Source organism: Vulpes vulpes, chromosome 14, assembly GCF_048418805.1.
Source record: "Vulpes vulpes isolate BD-2025 chromosome 14, VulVul3, whole genome shotgun sequence".
In the NCBI taxonomy this organism is placed as follows: domain Eukaryota; kingdom Metazoa; phylum Chordata; class Mammalia; order Carnivora; family Canidae; genus Vulpes; species Vulpes vulpes.
The window spans coordinates 56,562,515-56,576,833 of NC_132793.1; the positions used below are offsets into that span (position 1 = coordinate 56,562,515).

A 14,319-nucleotide genomic window follows, 5' to 3' on the forward strand; every position below is an offset into this window, starting at 1 on the left:
TCCAAATACATGGCTTCTGCTGGAGAAAAAAAAAATTAAGAAGAACAAAGGATTACTTTTGCTACCTGAGTAGACGTGGGAAAAGAAAGAAACGGGAAAAATTTAGAATCCTGCAGGATAAAAGAAAACTACGTAATTGGAGGACTTACAATCAGCAAAACAAATAGGGACAAATTAACAGAAAATGCTTTTCTCTGTCTTTCTCTCTGATTATGGCTTTATTTGTAATGGAATACACAAAGTTGAAATTTTTAATTTTTCTCTGTTAAAGTGGTGAAGACACTGATGGTGATCAAAGATGGATGCAGAAATGGTGGATTTATTTTGGTTTGGTCTCACTTATTGCATGGTCTACATTAATACCATTATCATGCTTTCCACACAGTATACGAGGTGACTATAAAAATATAATTCATTAAATTAAAAGATGGTAGATTCCTTGTCCTCACCCCCATCTCCCATTGTCAGAATATGGCTGAACTACATTTATTTTTGTCATGGAGATATGGGGACATATGCTAATGTTATTTGAATAAATGAAGCTGCATGTGGCCAAATATTTTATTATGTGCCAGGCTTTCATTAGTATGTATCTTTGCTTCTTGTCATTTTTTAAGTGCTAGAGTTCATAAGTTTTCTTTAAAATGAAACATGTTTAAATCTATTTACCTAGCATAATTTAATACATGTACTTTCTGAAAGAATTATTGTAAGATAAAATAATAACTATTAAAATTCTTTTGGAAACACTAAAAAATTAACATGCAACATTAGAGAAATCAAACACTCTCCTAATGTCAGTACATTTTACTGGCACAGCATATTTTTAGCAGTGTCAAAGATTAGTCTTTTACATTTTAGGGCTTTGCTGTCAAATACTAGTCACTTGCAGCATGTGGACATTTCAATTTCAAATTAAATGAAAATTAGAAACAGTCATAAGAGCTACATTTCTAGTATTTAATAGCCACATATAACTCATGGTTACAATATGAGACAGTACAGATATGGACAATTTTCATTATCATGGAATGTTCTTTTTGACAGCACTGTTTTGGGAGAATGTGCTTTTTGCTTAATTAGACTGGCTTTAGTTTGTTTACAAATAGCTCACTTGTCATTTAAAGAAAAATTGGGTTTATTAAGATATGTGCATATGTTTGTATATATGTTTTAATTATTTAAACATATAAGATTTTTTTACTTGTTATCATGTAGGTACAGCAAAGATAAAAGCTGAGAAGCGTAAACAGCCTAATCCATTCAAATTAAAAATTAAAGATCAGGAATTTGGAACCAGTCTCAAGGATTTATTTTCTACTATTTGGGTAAAGTAATATTTTACATGAACAAGCCAAATAAGTTGACCTGTATACTTTTCTAACAATGGATTTAAGAAAATAACCATAAAGTGTCCGACTTAAATCTGAGAGGGATTAAAAAAAAATCTGAGGGGGATTTTTGAAGTCTTAATTAACTTATTCATTTTATATATAATGGGAAATAGGACCCATCCTTACCTAAGTGGCATTTCCAGAAACAGGTTAATGTCAGAGGATGGTACTAGTGTTTTCCTTCTATTTCTTTTAATTTTACTTTGTGTTTGTTCTTTCCCTGAAGAAATAAATAAGACATTTAATGAGAAGGCTTACAGGTGTTAACATCTTTTTATTATGCTTAAATGATTTAGCAGAGAACTCTAGAAGTTAACAAATATTCTCCCAAACATCATATTTTATGGAAACTCTCTCAATATCAAATGGAGAAGATATCTTTGCTCCTCTAAGTGAGAAACATGGCCTACAATAAAGACATAGTGGGGTTAAAAAATTCAACTATTTAAATTTTTTTAAAGATTGTATTTATTTATTAGATAGAGAAAGTGGGGGTGGGGTGGGAGCAGAGGGGGAGAAGTAGAAAGAGGAAGGGAGAAGGAAAGAATCTCAAACCTATCCCTTGCTTAGCATGGAACTAGACATGAGGTTCAATCCCATGACCCTAAGATCATGACCTAAGCTGAAAGCAAGAGTCAAAAGCTCAACCAACTGAGCCTTCCAGGTGCCCTAAAAAAACCTCCAGCTCCTAAGTGATTCTATATTCAATTTGCTTTCTCTTCTTTTCCTGTACATTGTGGGCAGAACTGTATTGAAGATATAATACTAACACCTGTGCCTTTATGGAGCTATGTTCTTGTGTGGATCTCAGGTCTTAAAAAGTGCAGAGATTAAAAAAAACACTGATTAACAATTGTGTAGAGAAAATTCCATGTAAAATGTAGTTTAGATATGGGGTAAAAGCAAGCATCACTGAACAGAGAGCATTTAAATGGAAAACCCTAAAGCAAAAGAAGGAATTATCCATTTGATGAATGGTCATGAAGAAAATTCTGGGCATAAGAGACACATGCGGAAACATCTTGAGGCAGTGAAGTTTTGGCTATGTTCAGTTTAGAGAAGACTTGTGCGTTTTGAGCAAAGTTGCTTGGAGAGGAGAGTGAAGGAACACTTGGTTGGAAACACAAGCGAAGGCTAGCTCATGAAGGTCCTTGTGGGACATGGTAAGAACTTTAGAGTTTGTTTTGAATTCAATAGGAAGTCAATCTAAATAATAAAATGATGTTTTAAGAACTTTAAAACATGACTTTGTGTAAAAAATGCATTAGAGTAGGGTAAGAATTAAAAAGGCAGTATGATTTGGGTGTTGTTACAGGAAGTTTTCTCTGGGTATTATAAATAGTTATTTTTTTATTCAGCTGTAGTATATGAGACCAAGTTGTAAGAACCAATTAAAGAATTACTTGGCATTTATAAAGTTCAGGGCTATGGACAATGATTTTTCCAAGAAGGAAAAAGTAAACCTTTCACATGGCAACATTATTTGAGCTTCTGGAGCCTTAAAAAAGAAAGAAAATAAATTAAAACCTAAGATGTGGGGAAGCAAATGTTCTAAAGTCTATACATAGACATATAATATTAAGAACCACTAGAAAGCTTATGTATCTACACTCTTGACTTTAACAATTAGCAGGCTGAGTTCAGAAAGAAAATAGAGGGATAATGGGCCATACATTGGGGAACCTTCTAGATTTTGTTTGCCTTGTTTCATGGCTTAGCACCTGCCAAAGCTGAATTTCTCAGTAAAGTACATCTACTGAGCCATGTTGGTGAAATTATTTCATTTTACTTTATTTTATTTTTAATGTTGACAAAATTTAAGTTGAGCGTGTCTTCTCTGATGATAAGGGAGTCAGCTCATCTTTTCTACTATGTTGATGGTTACTTGTGAGTCAGTTTAGCAATGCTATTAAATAATTCATGCAAGGTAGAATGGAGTTGAGCTGTGAGTAATGGTTATAATCCCTCATCAAGGAAGGGCTAGAGATGCTATGACTTTCTGGGAATGAGTAGAAAGTGGAACTAAGGTTAAATTTATGCTTCTCTGTGGTAGATCTCACAGGCAGAAAAATTTTCTTTGTTAGGGTTTGTTACTTTTTGCCCAAGCCCAAAAGTGAGACTATGTGCTAGAGACTGGCCACCCAAGAGTAGCTTCCTTTTTTCTTTGGTAAAAAGTTTTAAAGAGAGCAAGCTCTAGCCTTCTCTTTGTGCTCTGTGGTTATCCAAGGGGTAAAAGGCTAATGATGCATCAGCTCCCTCTCTCTATCCATAGATTCTGATCTGTTAGCAGGCCTAACTGTGAGTAGGCCTACCCATCAGGGACATTATATAGCCCTCCCTACAGGTGATACCTTATGCAAACTTCTAGATTTCTTTGATTCTGAGACATACTTTTTTTCTTCACATTTTAACATCTTTAAACTTGGGTTGGTATTAATTTGATGGAGTCTTGAAATAACTGTAAAGGAGGATGTAATTGTGACATAGTAGATAATGCCTGAGTATGGGTAAACTTGGTCATGGCTGTTCATATTATCATTACTTTACATTACATACTTTAGTGGTGCTGTCCCTATTGAGTGAGATTGCTGGGTTAATTTTTCAAAAAAGATGAATGCAGTATTCAAGCATGGGATTATAAAGTTTTTATATATGTATTATACATATACATATGTATATGTATAATATAAATAAATACATATATGCAAATATTTGATGTTGAAGGAATGACCACTAGTTCACATTTTCTTGTAAAGTAACATCCAGGCATTTTATGAAACTTAAGTAAAGGAGTCCCACAAGTAGAGATAGCTTTAAGATACCTACCACATGTTAAGGTGTACAGCTGAGTCAGGAAAAATTGGCAAGTCCTTCTTAATAGATCTAATGTATTTCAAAAGCTGGGGAGACTAATACCTACATAGTATAGGACTTTCCTTAGAGCATTATCTCATTATGTCAGTTGCAGTGTTTTTTTTCTTAGTGGTACATAAAATAATGGTGTTTCTTACTGTTGATTGTATTTTATATTAAATGAAATAATGGTGTTTTAGCCTGTCTGAGCTCACTTTCTTCAAATAAGAAATTGGTACAGTAATGGTATCTTCCTCATGGGAATGTAGGGTGTATAGATTACTGCATATCCCATAGTAAAAACTCAATAAATACATAATTAATATGAATACCTACTTGAGAGATATTTCTACTTTTAGATTAGGGAGGGAAAGTATATAAAAAATAGGGGAAAAATTCATAAGATTTTCCTTTTATCTTGAAAAGAAGAGTGGGTTATCAACTAGAAGATGAATTTAAAAGACTAGTGTGAAGAATTTGAATAAAGAAAGATCTATTGTCTTCCTATACTACTAACTCTATAGTTCAGTACCTCCTGGTTCATGACACTTAATTGATATTGTTTGTTTGAGGTTCAATGTCTAGTTCACAAACTCCCGATGTAAGGGCTGACATAAAATCATTCCAACAAGCAAATTATTCCAGTCAGTAAAATTATCACCGTCATTATAAGACTTGCTGACTAATAGCTAGTTAAAAAACACATCTCCTCATCTTTTAAGCATAGATTTTTTTTTTAAAGAGTCTTCTTGTCATCAATTTTTATTAAAAGGAGCCAGAGAAGTAGCTGTTTTTAGAATGTTATTCTCTCTACTGTTACCATATTTCTTTCTGGTCCTTATTTATATATTTTAGGAAATTCATCAATTAAGGAAAGAAAAGAGTTTTACTCAAATGTCAGTAAAGCTAATTTTAATTCTAAAATAGGTAAGATGGGAATAAAGAAAAGATAAAAAGCCAGAACAGAAACAAAATATTTAACATACTTGTAAAGTTATACTCTCATTTGCAAAAATTCTAACAAGATATTAGCAAATCCAATCCAATAGTACATTAAAAGAATTATTCATTGCAATTGAGTGGGATTTATTCCGGGGCTGCAAGAGTGGTTCAGTATTTGTAAAACAATCACCATGATGTACTACATTAATAAAAAAAATGGTAAGAATCTATGATCCTCTCAATAGGTGCAGCAAAAGCATTTGACAAAATATAGCATCTATTCTTGATAAAAACCCTCAACAAGGTAGGTATAGATAAAACATATCTCAACATTATAAAGGCCATATATGAAAGATCCACAACTAATATCATCTTCAATGGGGAAAAACTGAGAGCTTTTCCTGCATGGTTGGGAACAAGACAAGGATGTCTATTCTCACCCTTACTATTTAACATAGTACTGCAAGTTTTAGCCTCAGCAATCAGACAACAAAAAGAAATGAAAGGTGTCCAAGTCAACAAGGAAGAAGTAAACTTTCACTATTTGTAGAGGATATGATACTTTATGCAGAAAACCCAAAAGACTCCACAAAAAATTGCTAGAACTGATACATGAATTCAGCAAATTTGCGGAATACAAAATTAGTGTACAGAAATCTGCTGCATTTCTAAACACCAATAATGAAGCAGGAGAAAGAGAAATCAAGGAATCAGTCCCATTTACAATAGCATCAAAAACCATAAACTACCTGGAAATAAACCTAACCATAGAGGTAAAAAATCTGTACTCTATAAACTATAAAACACTGATGTAAGAAATCAAATTATTTATTTCCACAAATAAGTAGAAAAGCATTCTATGCCTATGGATTGGAAGAAAAAACACTAAAATGTCTATACTACCCAAAGCAATCTACATATTTAACATAATCCCCATCAAAATGCCAGCATTTAAAAAAATACCAGCATTTTTAACAGAACTAGAATATCCTAAAATATGTACAGAACAACAAAAGCCCCCAAATAACCAAAGCAAGTATTTTTCTTGAAAAAGAAAAAGCTAGAGATGTCACAGTTTTGGACTTCAAGCTATATAACAAAGCTGTAGTGATCAAGACAGTATGGTACTAGCACAAAAACAGACAACATAGGTCGGTGGAACAGAACAGAAAACCCCGAAATGGACCCACAACTACCTGGTCAACTAATCTTCAATAAAGCAGGAAAGAATATCCACTGGAGAAAAGACAGTCTCTTCAACAAATGGTGTTGGGAAAACTGGACAGCAGCATGCAGAAGAATGAAACTGGACCACTTTCTTACACCATACACAAAAATAAATTAAAAATGGATGAATGATTTAAAAATCTGAGACAGGAAACCGTCAAAATCCTAGAGGAGACACAGGCAGCAACTCTTTGGCATTAACTGTAGCGACTTCTTACTGGACATATCACTAAAGGCAAGGAATACAAAAGCAGAAATGAGCTATTGGGACTTCATCAAGATAAAAAGCTTCTGCACAGCAAAGGAAACTAAATTAGAAGGCAATCTATAGAATGGGAGAAGATATTTGCAAATGACATATCTAATAAAGGGTTGATATCCAAAATTTATAAAGAACGTATCAAACTCAACAACCAAAACTCAAATAATCCAGTTAAGAAATGGGCAGAAAGGGATCCCTGGGTGGCGCAGCGGTTTGGCGCCTGCCTTTGGCCCAGGGCGCGATCCTGGAGACCCGGGATCCAATCCCACGTCGGGCTCCCGGTGCATGGAGGCTGCTTCTCCCTCTGCCTGTGTCTCTGCTTCTCTCTCTCTCTGTGTGACTATCATAAATAAATTAAAAAAAAAAAGTTTAAAAAAAAAAAGAAATGGGCAGAAGACATGAATAGATATTTTTTTCCCCAAAGAAGACATCCAGATGGCTAACAGACACATGAAAAGATGCTCAACATCTCTCATCATCAGGAAAATACTAATCAAAACCATGATGAGATACCACCTCACACCTGTCTGAGTGGCTGAAATTAACAACACAAGAAATACCAGTTATTGGTGAGGATGCAGAGAAAGAGGAACCCTCTTGCACTGTTGGTGGGAATGCAAACTAGTGCAGCCACTGTGGAAGACAGTATGGAGGCTCCTCAAAAAGTTGAAAATAGAGGAACCTGGGTGGCTCATTTGGTTAAGCATCCAACTCTTGATTTTGGCTCAGGTCATGAGTCAAGTCCCTCTTCAGTCTCCCTGCTCAGCGGGGAGTCGCTTGTCTCCCTCTCCCTTTCCCTCTGCTCACACACTCTCTCCCTCAAATAAATAAGTAAATAAATCTTTTTAAAAAGTTAAAAATATAACTACACTAAAATTCAGCAATTGCACTCTTGGGTATTACCCAAAGGGGACACAAAAATATAGATTCAAAGTGGTGCATGCACCCCGGTGTTTTTAGCAGCATAATCACCAATAGCCAAAATATGGAAAAGAAGTCAAATGTCCATCTACTGGTGAATGGATAAAGAAGATGATGTGTATATATACACACACACACTGAAATATTCTCAGCCATCAAAAACAACATCTTGCCATTTGCAATGATGTGGATGGAGCTACAGTATATCATGCTAAGTGTAATAAGTCAGAGAGAGACAAAAACCATATGTGGAGTTTAAGAAACAAAATAGATGAACATATGGGAAGGGGGAAAAAAGACAAGGAAACAAATCATAAGAGACTGTTAGTGATAAGAACAGGATTGATGAAGGAAGGTGGGTGGGCGATGGGCTAGATGGGGAGTGGGGTTAAGGAGGGCACTTGTTACAATGAGCACTGGGTGTTGTATATAAGTGATGAATCACCAAATTCTATTCCTGAACCAATATTGCACTCTATTTTAACTAACTAGACTTTAAATAAAAATTTGAAGAAAAAAATAAGTTATAAAATCCATGAGGCAAAAAGTTATAAATGTCTATGGGTTTAAGCTAAGAATAGAAAGTAGAACAATGAATAACTATAGCTATCAGAATATAATCGATTAGAAGTATATTTTAAAAGAGTAAAAATAGAAAGCTTGGGAGTTAGGGAAATAAATTAGGGAAAAGAAAAAAACAATGAAATTAGCACTGGCTAGAGGCAGATAAGGAATAAAATTTTATAAGAGAAAACTGTTTTTAAATGTATGGATCAGAGAGATGAACACTTTTACCTTGTTTTTCTTCATCTCCTGCCTTAAGTCTCATACCTTATCAGTGGGGAAGACATTTATATACTAGAATTCCAGTGAACAAAGAAGTGTCAGTGACTATTTTGATATGAAAGAACTTTTTGAACTACAGAACTTGGTTCTGTAGAACCAAATGAATATAAAGCATTATTTGTTGCCTGTGTGGCTAGAAATGGATGACAGAGTACATAAAAGAAGGCTAGTGTCCACATTATTTAGATATTACACTCTGGGTGGTCAAAATATTGAATGTTCTTTGAAAGCAGGTAAATTGCTATCATAGAAACTAGAATCAATCAATGTACATTTGACACAAGTAACATGATTCTTAAAAAATATATTTATCATTTGTATTTATATCAGGATGACGTGTACTAGTTTTGGTCTCTGAATTGTCTCCTAGGTTTGGTGGAATAAATTGGTATTTGTAGAAGCAGAGTAAGTGAGGTTTCAGGATAGATGGCTGAAACATTTTTCAGCTTGAACAAGCAACATTTTCTCGGTGAGGTCTTTTATTCTCCTTGACAGATTTAATGAAGATAACCATTACTTATTTTCTGTGGCTAATTATACATGTTCTTCATGAGGAACCAAGACCAGAGAAAGGGAGAAGTTAAATGATCAAGTAAAACACTTGGGAAATTCAAAGGAGCTTATTGGTCTCCTCTTCAACTTATATTTTCCTCCTATTTGTCTATAGACACTAAGGCCTTTTACTGGCAAGGTCATTGTCTCCTGTTATGCTACCTTGCTTAGAGTAGGAAGTAGATGGATGCTTCTCCCACATAAAAGAAAAAGTTCTGCAATTAATTGGGACACTACACATCCCATATTCAATGAACCTTGGTTCATGCAATAGCTCCCTTATTAACATTTGTTTCCTGCTGCTACTCGAGACCTGTCCTGAATCTTAGTCTACTTGTCTGTGTTCACTAGATAATTTACTTTATATTTTGCTGATATTTGCTGATCCTGTTCTTATTTCACACTCATACTAAGTAAGTACCTGCAGGAGTACCTAGTCGGGTTTGAAACCATACCTCCCAGACCACCACGAGCCTCCTCTGGCGTGTCTAAAGATCTTGGTTTTAGACAAACCCAGTGATTGACTAGGGCTGAGAGCCAGAGTGCAGAGAAATATTCTAAGCCATCAAAATTTATCTCTTGCTTAAATTTATCTGCTACTGTGAAGACCTAATTTGATTTCTCCTGTTGTACATTTACACCTATCATAATTCAACCTACCATAATTCAGCCTGATTTTATTACATGAAATCCCTTAAGAAAAAAATAGATTTTTTTTTTAAAGAAGAGAGCCTGGACATTTTATTGGAAAGGTCTGTTGTATTCTGAGTTAGTTATGGTTACAGTTTCTTTTTAAAAAATATTTATTTATTCACGAGAGACACACAGAGAGAGGCAGACACAGGCAGAGGGAGAAACAAGCTCCATATGGGGAGCCCAAAGCTGAACTCATTTCCGGGACCCCAGGGTCACACCCTGAGCCTCAACCACTGAGCCACCCAGGTGTCCCTACAGTTTCTTTCTGAATAAAGTGCCCAGAAGTGGTTCCTTATGCATGAGTTGCCATGCTCTATGGGATGTAGTTCAACTGTCATACTTAAAACTAGGTCTGGGATCAGCACTTGAACCCAGATAGTAACTCCTAGATTTCCCAAAAACCTCTTAAATAGCTTGAGAAAATACCCAATAGGGACACTTGTTAAAAACTGACTTGATAATTTCTCTTTCTTGGGAGAGTATAAATAGGAGAAAGTCTGGGAAACTCAAACAACACAGCCTTAATAAACTGACATGGAATGAATGTGCAAAGGCTGTTGAGAAAGAGGAGCAAATGGAGAGACAATGTAGTCAGAGGCTGTAATAGATGTAGATATAGACACAACAAGCTGATAGAAAGAAGCCGAACATCTGGGCCTTTGAAACAGTTAAGAGAAAGCAGTGGAATGCTCACTAGGGAGCAGACACCAAAGCTGCCATTTGATTCTGAATCATGTTCTGTTTCTTTATGAGTGCTGAATTATTCAGCTACTTGGAAAATGTTTTTGGCTTTCTTACTTTACTGAGTAAAATCAACTGGATTAACCTTTGAATCTATTCATTTTAATTCTAAAGAGTCCAAACACAAAAATTATCTAGTGCTGGTGGTTCTCAGTGTGGCTCCCAGGCCATCATTATCATCATCATCATCATCATCATCATCATCACCTGGGAATTTGTTAAAAATTCAAATTCTCGGGCCCGACTCCAGACGTTCTAAATCAGAAACTCTGAAAGTAAGACCGGGCAGTCTGTGTTTTACACCCTTCAAATGATTCAAAGCACATTTGCAAACAACAGATCTGATAATCTAGCGTGACCCTCTTATTTTATAAATTATGAAAATGATGTGTATGCAGTCTGTGTTTTACACCCTTCAAATGATTCAAAGCACATTTGCAAACAACAAATCTGATAATCTAGCGTGACCCCCTTATTTTATAAATTATGAAAATGATGTGTATGCTTTCCTAGGTACCTTCTATATGCCAGAAACCAAATTATTGCATATATTCCATTCTCATGATCACCTGGAGATACAGATATTATAATTTCTATCTTACAGATGATGAACCAGTAATTTAAAGAGGACGAGTAAAGAAATAAAATGAGTAATTTTTCCAAAGACACATGTATCTTTGGATGTGCACACAGGCACATGCACACATACACATATAGGTGGCTTAATTGAGGTTAAGAATATAAAAATATCTCATGTGACTGACTCTAACATAGTTACTTTGTCTACTATTATTAATACTGCCTAAAAAATAGGATATGTAGAGATGTGATTTACTAGTTGTTCCAAAAATCAGTTGCAGAGAGGAGGGAAAAGCTAGGTTTTCTGTTCCTCATTCTGCCTTTTGTATCTAATACAGACTGCCATTTCATATAAAATCATGGCATAGACCAATGGGACAAAAGTTATAGAACTCAGCAACAGGTTAATGCATGTAAAATCTTGCTATATGATAGAGAAGGCTCTGCAAGGATAGCTGCTCAGTTAAGTGTGGGGACAAATTTGATTCTATGGTGAAATGAAGTTGGGCCTCTCATACAAAGGTGATTTCTAAGTTAATGTAATGTGATTAGAAAAATGCCAGCAGAGTTAATGCTAAACCAGGAAAGAAATATCTTGTGACATAAAGGTAGGAAAGGTTAAACAAGTTTGCAAATGTGTAAAATATGAAGTAAAAATTAATGGGCTAGATTACAATGAAGATTTCTGTTCTGTGAAGGAAACTGCATACTATGTTAAAAGATGAGTAAGAGATCTCTTAGTCTAACAAGAGATTAGCATTTAGAATAAACAAGGAAGTCTTGAAAAATCTCTACAGGAATTTCAGGAAGCCTAATAAAAATGTGGATAAGCAGTTCACACATAATAACTGACCTGAAATAGCTATGAATGATGTGAAGAAATGCTCAGTTGGATCTGAATTTAGAAAAGTGCCAAGCAAAGCATTGTGTGGTATGATTTTTACATCCATCAGCATGGCAAAAATTTAAAAGCCAGCTAATAATATCAAGGATTTGTGATTATGTGGGGGTTTACCAGATATCTATTGCTATGTGACAAACCATCCCCAAACCTAGTAGCTTAAAATAACACAAACAATTTTGAACATTATTTTGAAGAACACAAAATTGTGAAGAACACAATTTTGCTCATTAATCTGCAGTTTTGTCAGGGCTTACTCTGCTCAGCTCTACTTGTCAACTAAAGTGAAGTCTGGAGAATAAAATAACCTGAAGGCTTGTTTACTCAAATACTAGCTTTTGAAACTGTCTGTTTGCTGGATTACCCATGCATGGCCTGGACTTCCATCCGGCCTGGACTTTCTTACAACATGCAGAAAGATTCTCAAAGCCAAAGTTCTGAGAGAGTGAGAATATACAGCAGGAGTCGTACTGTCGCTTTATGACCCAACGTCAGATGTCATGCAGCATCTCTTGCTTTGTTGCGACAGTCATAAAGGACTTTCCAAGGTCAATGCCTCCTGATGGGAGCATGGCAAAGTTCTGGAAGGACTTGGAATGTGGAATGGAAAATACTGCTTGTGGTGAACTTTATAAAGTATAAGTTGCTCCATGAAGAATATGTAACTCTCCTACGTTATGGTCTGATTGTAAGCTGATACATTTGGGGAAAAAAATCTAGAGAAATAGTGGAAGGAGGTATATAGTAGATCTTAATGGCCCAGCAATCCTTGTATGGATATATAGTTCCAAAGACCGTTGACCCTAGTCCGTAACGGTGCACGTACAACGATGTTTAAGACGGCCTTGTTTGTAACAATGGGAGTTGAAGTGAGTCTGAGCATTTAACCCTGTGGGAGTTAGACAGCCCTGAGAAGATGAATTAGATCAATATAGAGAATTTGTTTAGATTTTCAAAATGGTATTTAGGACTAGAAAAAAATTAATTTAACAGTATATACAAACATAAAGCACCACTGAAATTTTCAAAGATATATAGGTATATAGGAAATAGAGAAAGCAGTTAAAAAGTTAGTATTTGCATGTCAATTACTGTCATGTTAATTACTATGTATAGTGTAATAGTATAATAGGTAATAGTACAGCATCACTATACATCCTTGCTAAGGTTTCTGAATTAGTTAAAAAAAAATTGACTAAAATGCAAAATGTAAATGACTTCACTCTATATGGAATTCCCAGGAGTAAAATGTTGTAGAATCTTAATAGTAATACTAGTGATTTTCCTTGAATGTTGCTTATCTTTGTTTTTTTATTTAGGTAAAAAGATTTATTAAGAAAAAAAATAGATTAATTAAAGTAAAAGGACATTCTAGACTCCTGGTTAATGATATCTTTTTTTTTTCCTTAAGTTTTCCAGAAAACTGCCAGACTCACAAATAAAAATTATAGGTGGTATGGAGGTCAAATTACAAATAAAAATGGTTTTGTATTTTAAAGATTTTATTTGTTTATTCATGAGAGACACAGAGGGAGAGAGAGGCAGAGACACAGGCAGAGGGAGAAGCAGGCTCCATGCAGGGAGCCCGACGTGGGACTTGATCCCAGGACTCCAGCATCACGCCCTGAGCCAAAGGCGGTGCTAAACTGCTGAGCCATCTGGGCTGCCCCTAAAAATGGTTCTAATACATGTCTTTAATAGTATTTATATATTGGTGAATTGCAAATTTTGGTTTTTATTTATATATCTATATCTATATCTATCTATATATGTGCATTTTCAGTTTAGATTGGGAGAGGTAAAAGTTTGGCTGATTGGTCATTACTATGTGATTGAAAAAAAATCTCTTCTTTGCCTAACAAGATAATTTGTGTATAACTTATTTCTATTTCAGGTTCTGTTGAAGAGTCCACTATTTATATGCCTAACTCTGGCCAAAGCTTCAGAATCTTTAGTTTATATTGGAGCTTCTGTATTTTTGCCTATATATATAGAAAATCAGTTTATATTAACACACTCTACAGCAACTAAAATTGCAGGTAGACCTTTTCTGCTCATTGTACTTATTTTGAAGTTTTTATGTAAAATTTTCTTGTATGCATCTATGAAATATTTCAAATAAGCATAAAGTAGGAGTGAGAGCATTTACTCAAGTTTTATTTTATTGTTATTTTAAAGTGATTCCATGTATTACTCAATACTCATCACAATAAAATATACTCTTAATCCCCTTTATTTTACTGACTTCCCCACCTGCCTCCCCTCTGACAACCACCAGCTTATTATTTGTATTTAGAGTTGGGGTATTTGTCCCTTTTTTCTTTCTTTGTTTTGTTTCTCATATTCCACATATGAGTGAAATCATATGGTATTTATTTTTTCTGACTTATTTCACTCAGCATTGT

General features: G+C 34.8%; 1 protein-coding gene across 1 annotated transcript in view; it reads left to right on the forward strand.

The window, feature by feature from the left end:
- SLCO6A1 (solute carrier organic anion transporter family member 6A1) overlaps positions 1-14,319 on the forward strand; it is a 95,763-nt gene that overhangs the window by 22,605 nt on the left and 58,839 nt on the right. Inside the window, exons 5-7 of the mRNA XM_025993006.2 lie at positions 272-393; positions 1,219-1,328; positions 13,809-13,953. Of these exons, the coding sequence (XP_025848791.1) occupies positions 272-393; positions 1,219-1,328; positions 13,809-13,953 (377 nt within the window). The remainder of the gene's footprint in view (positions 1-271; positions 394-1,218; positions 1,329-13,808; positions 13,954-14,319) is intronic.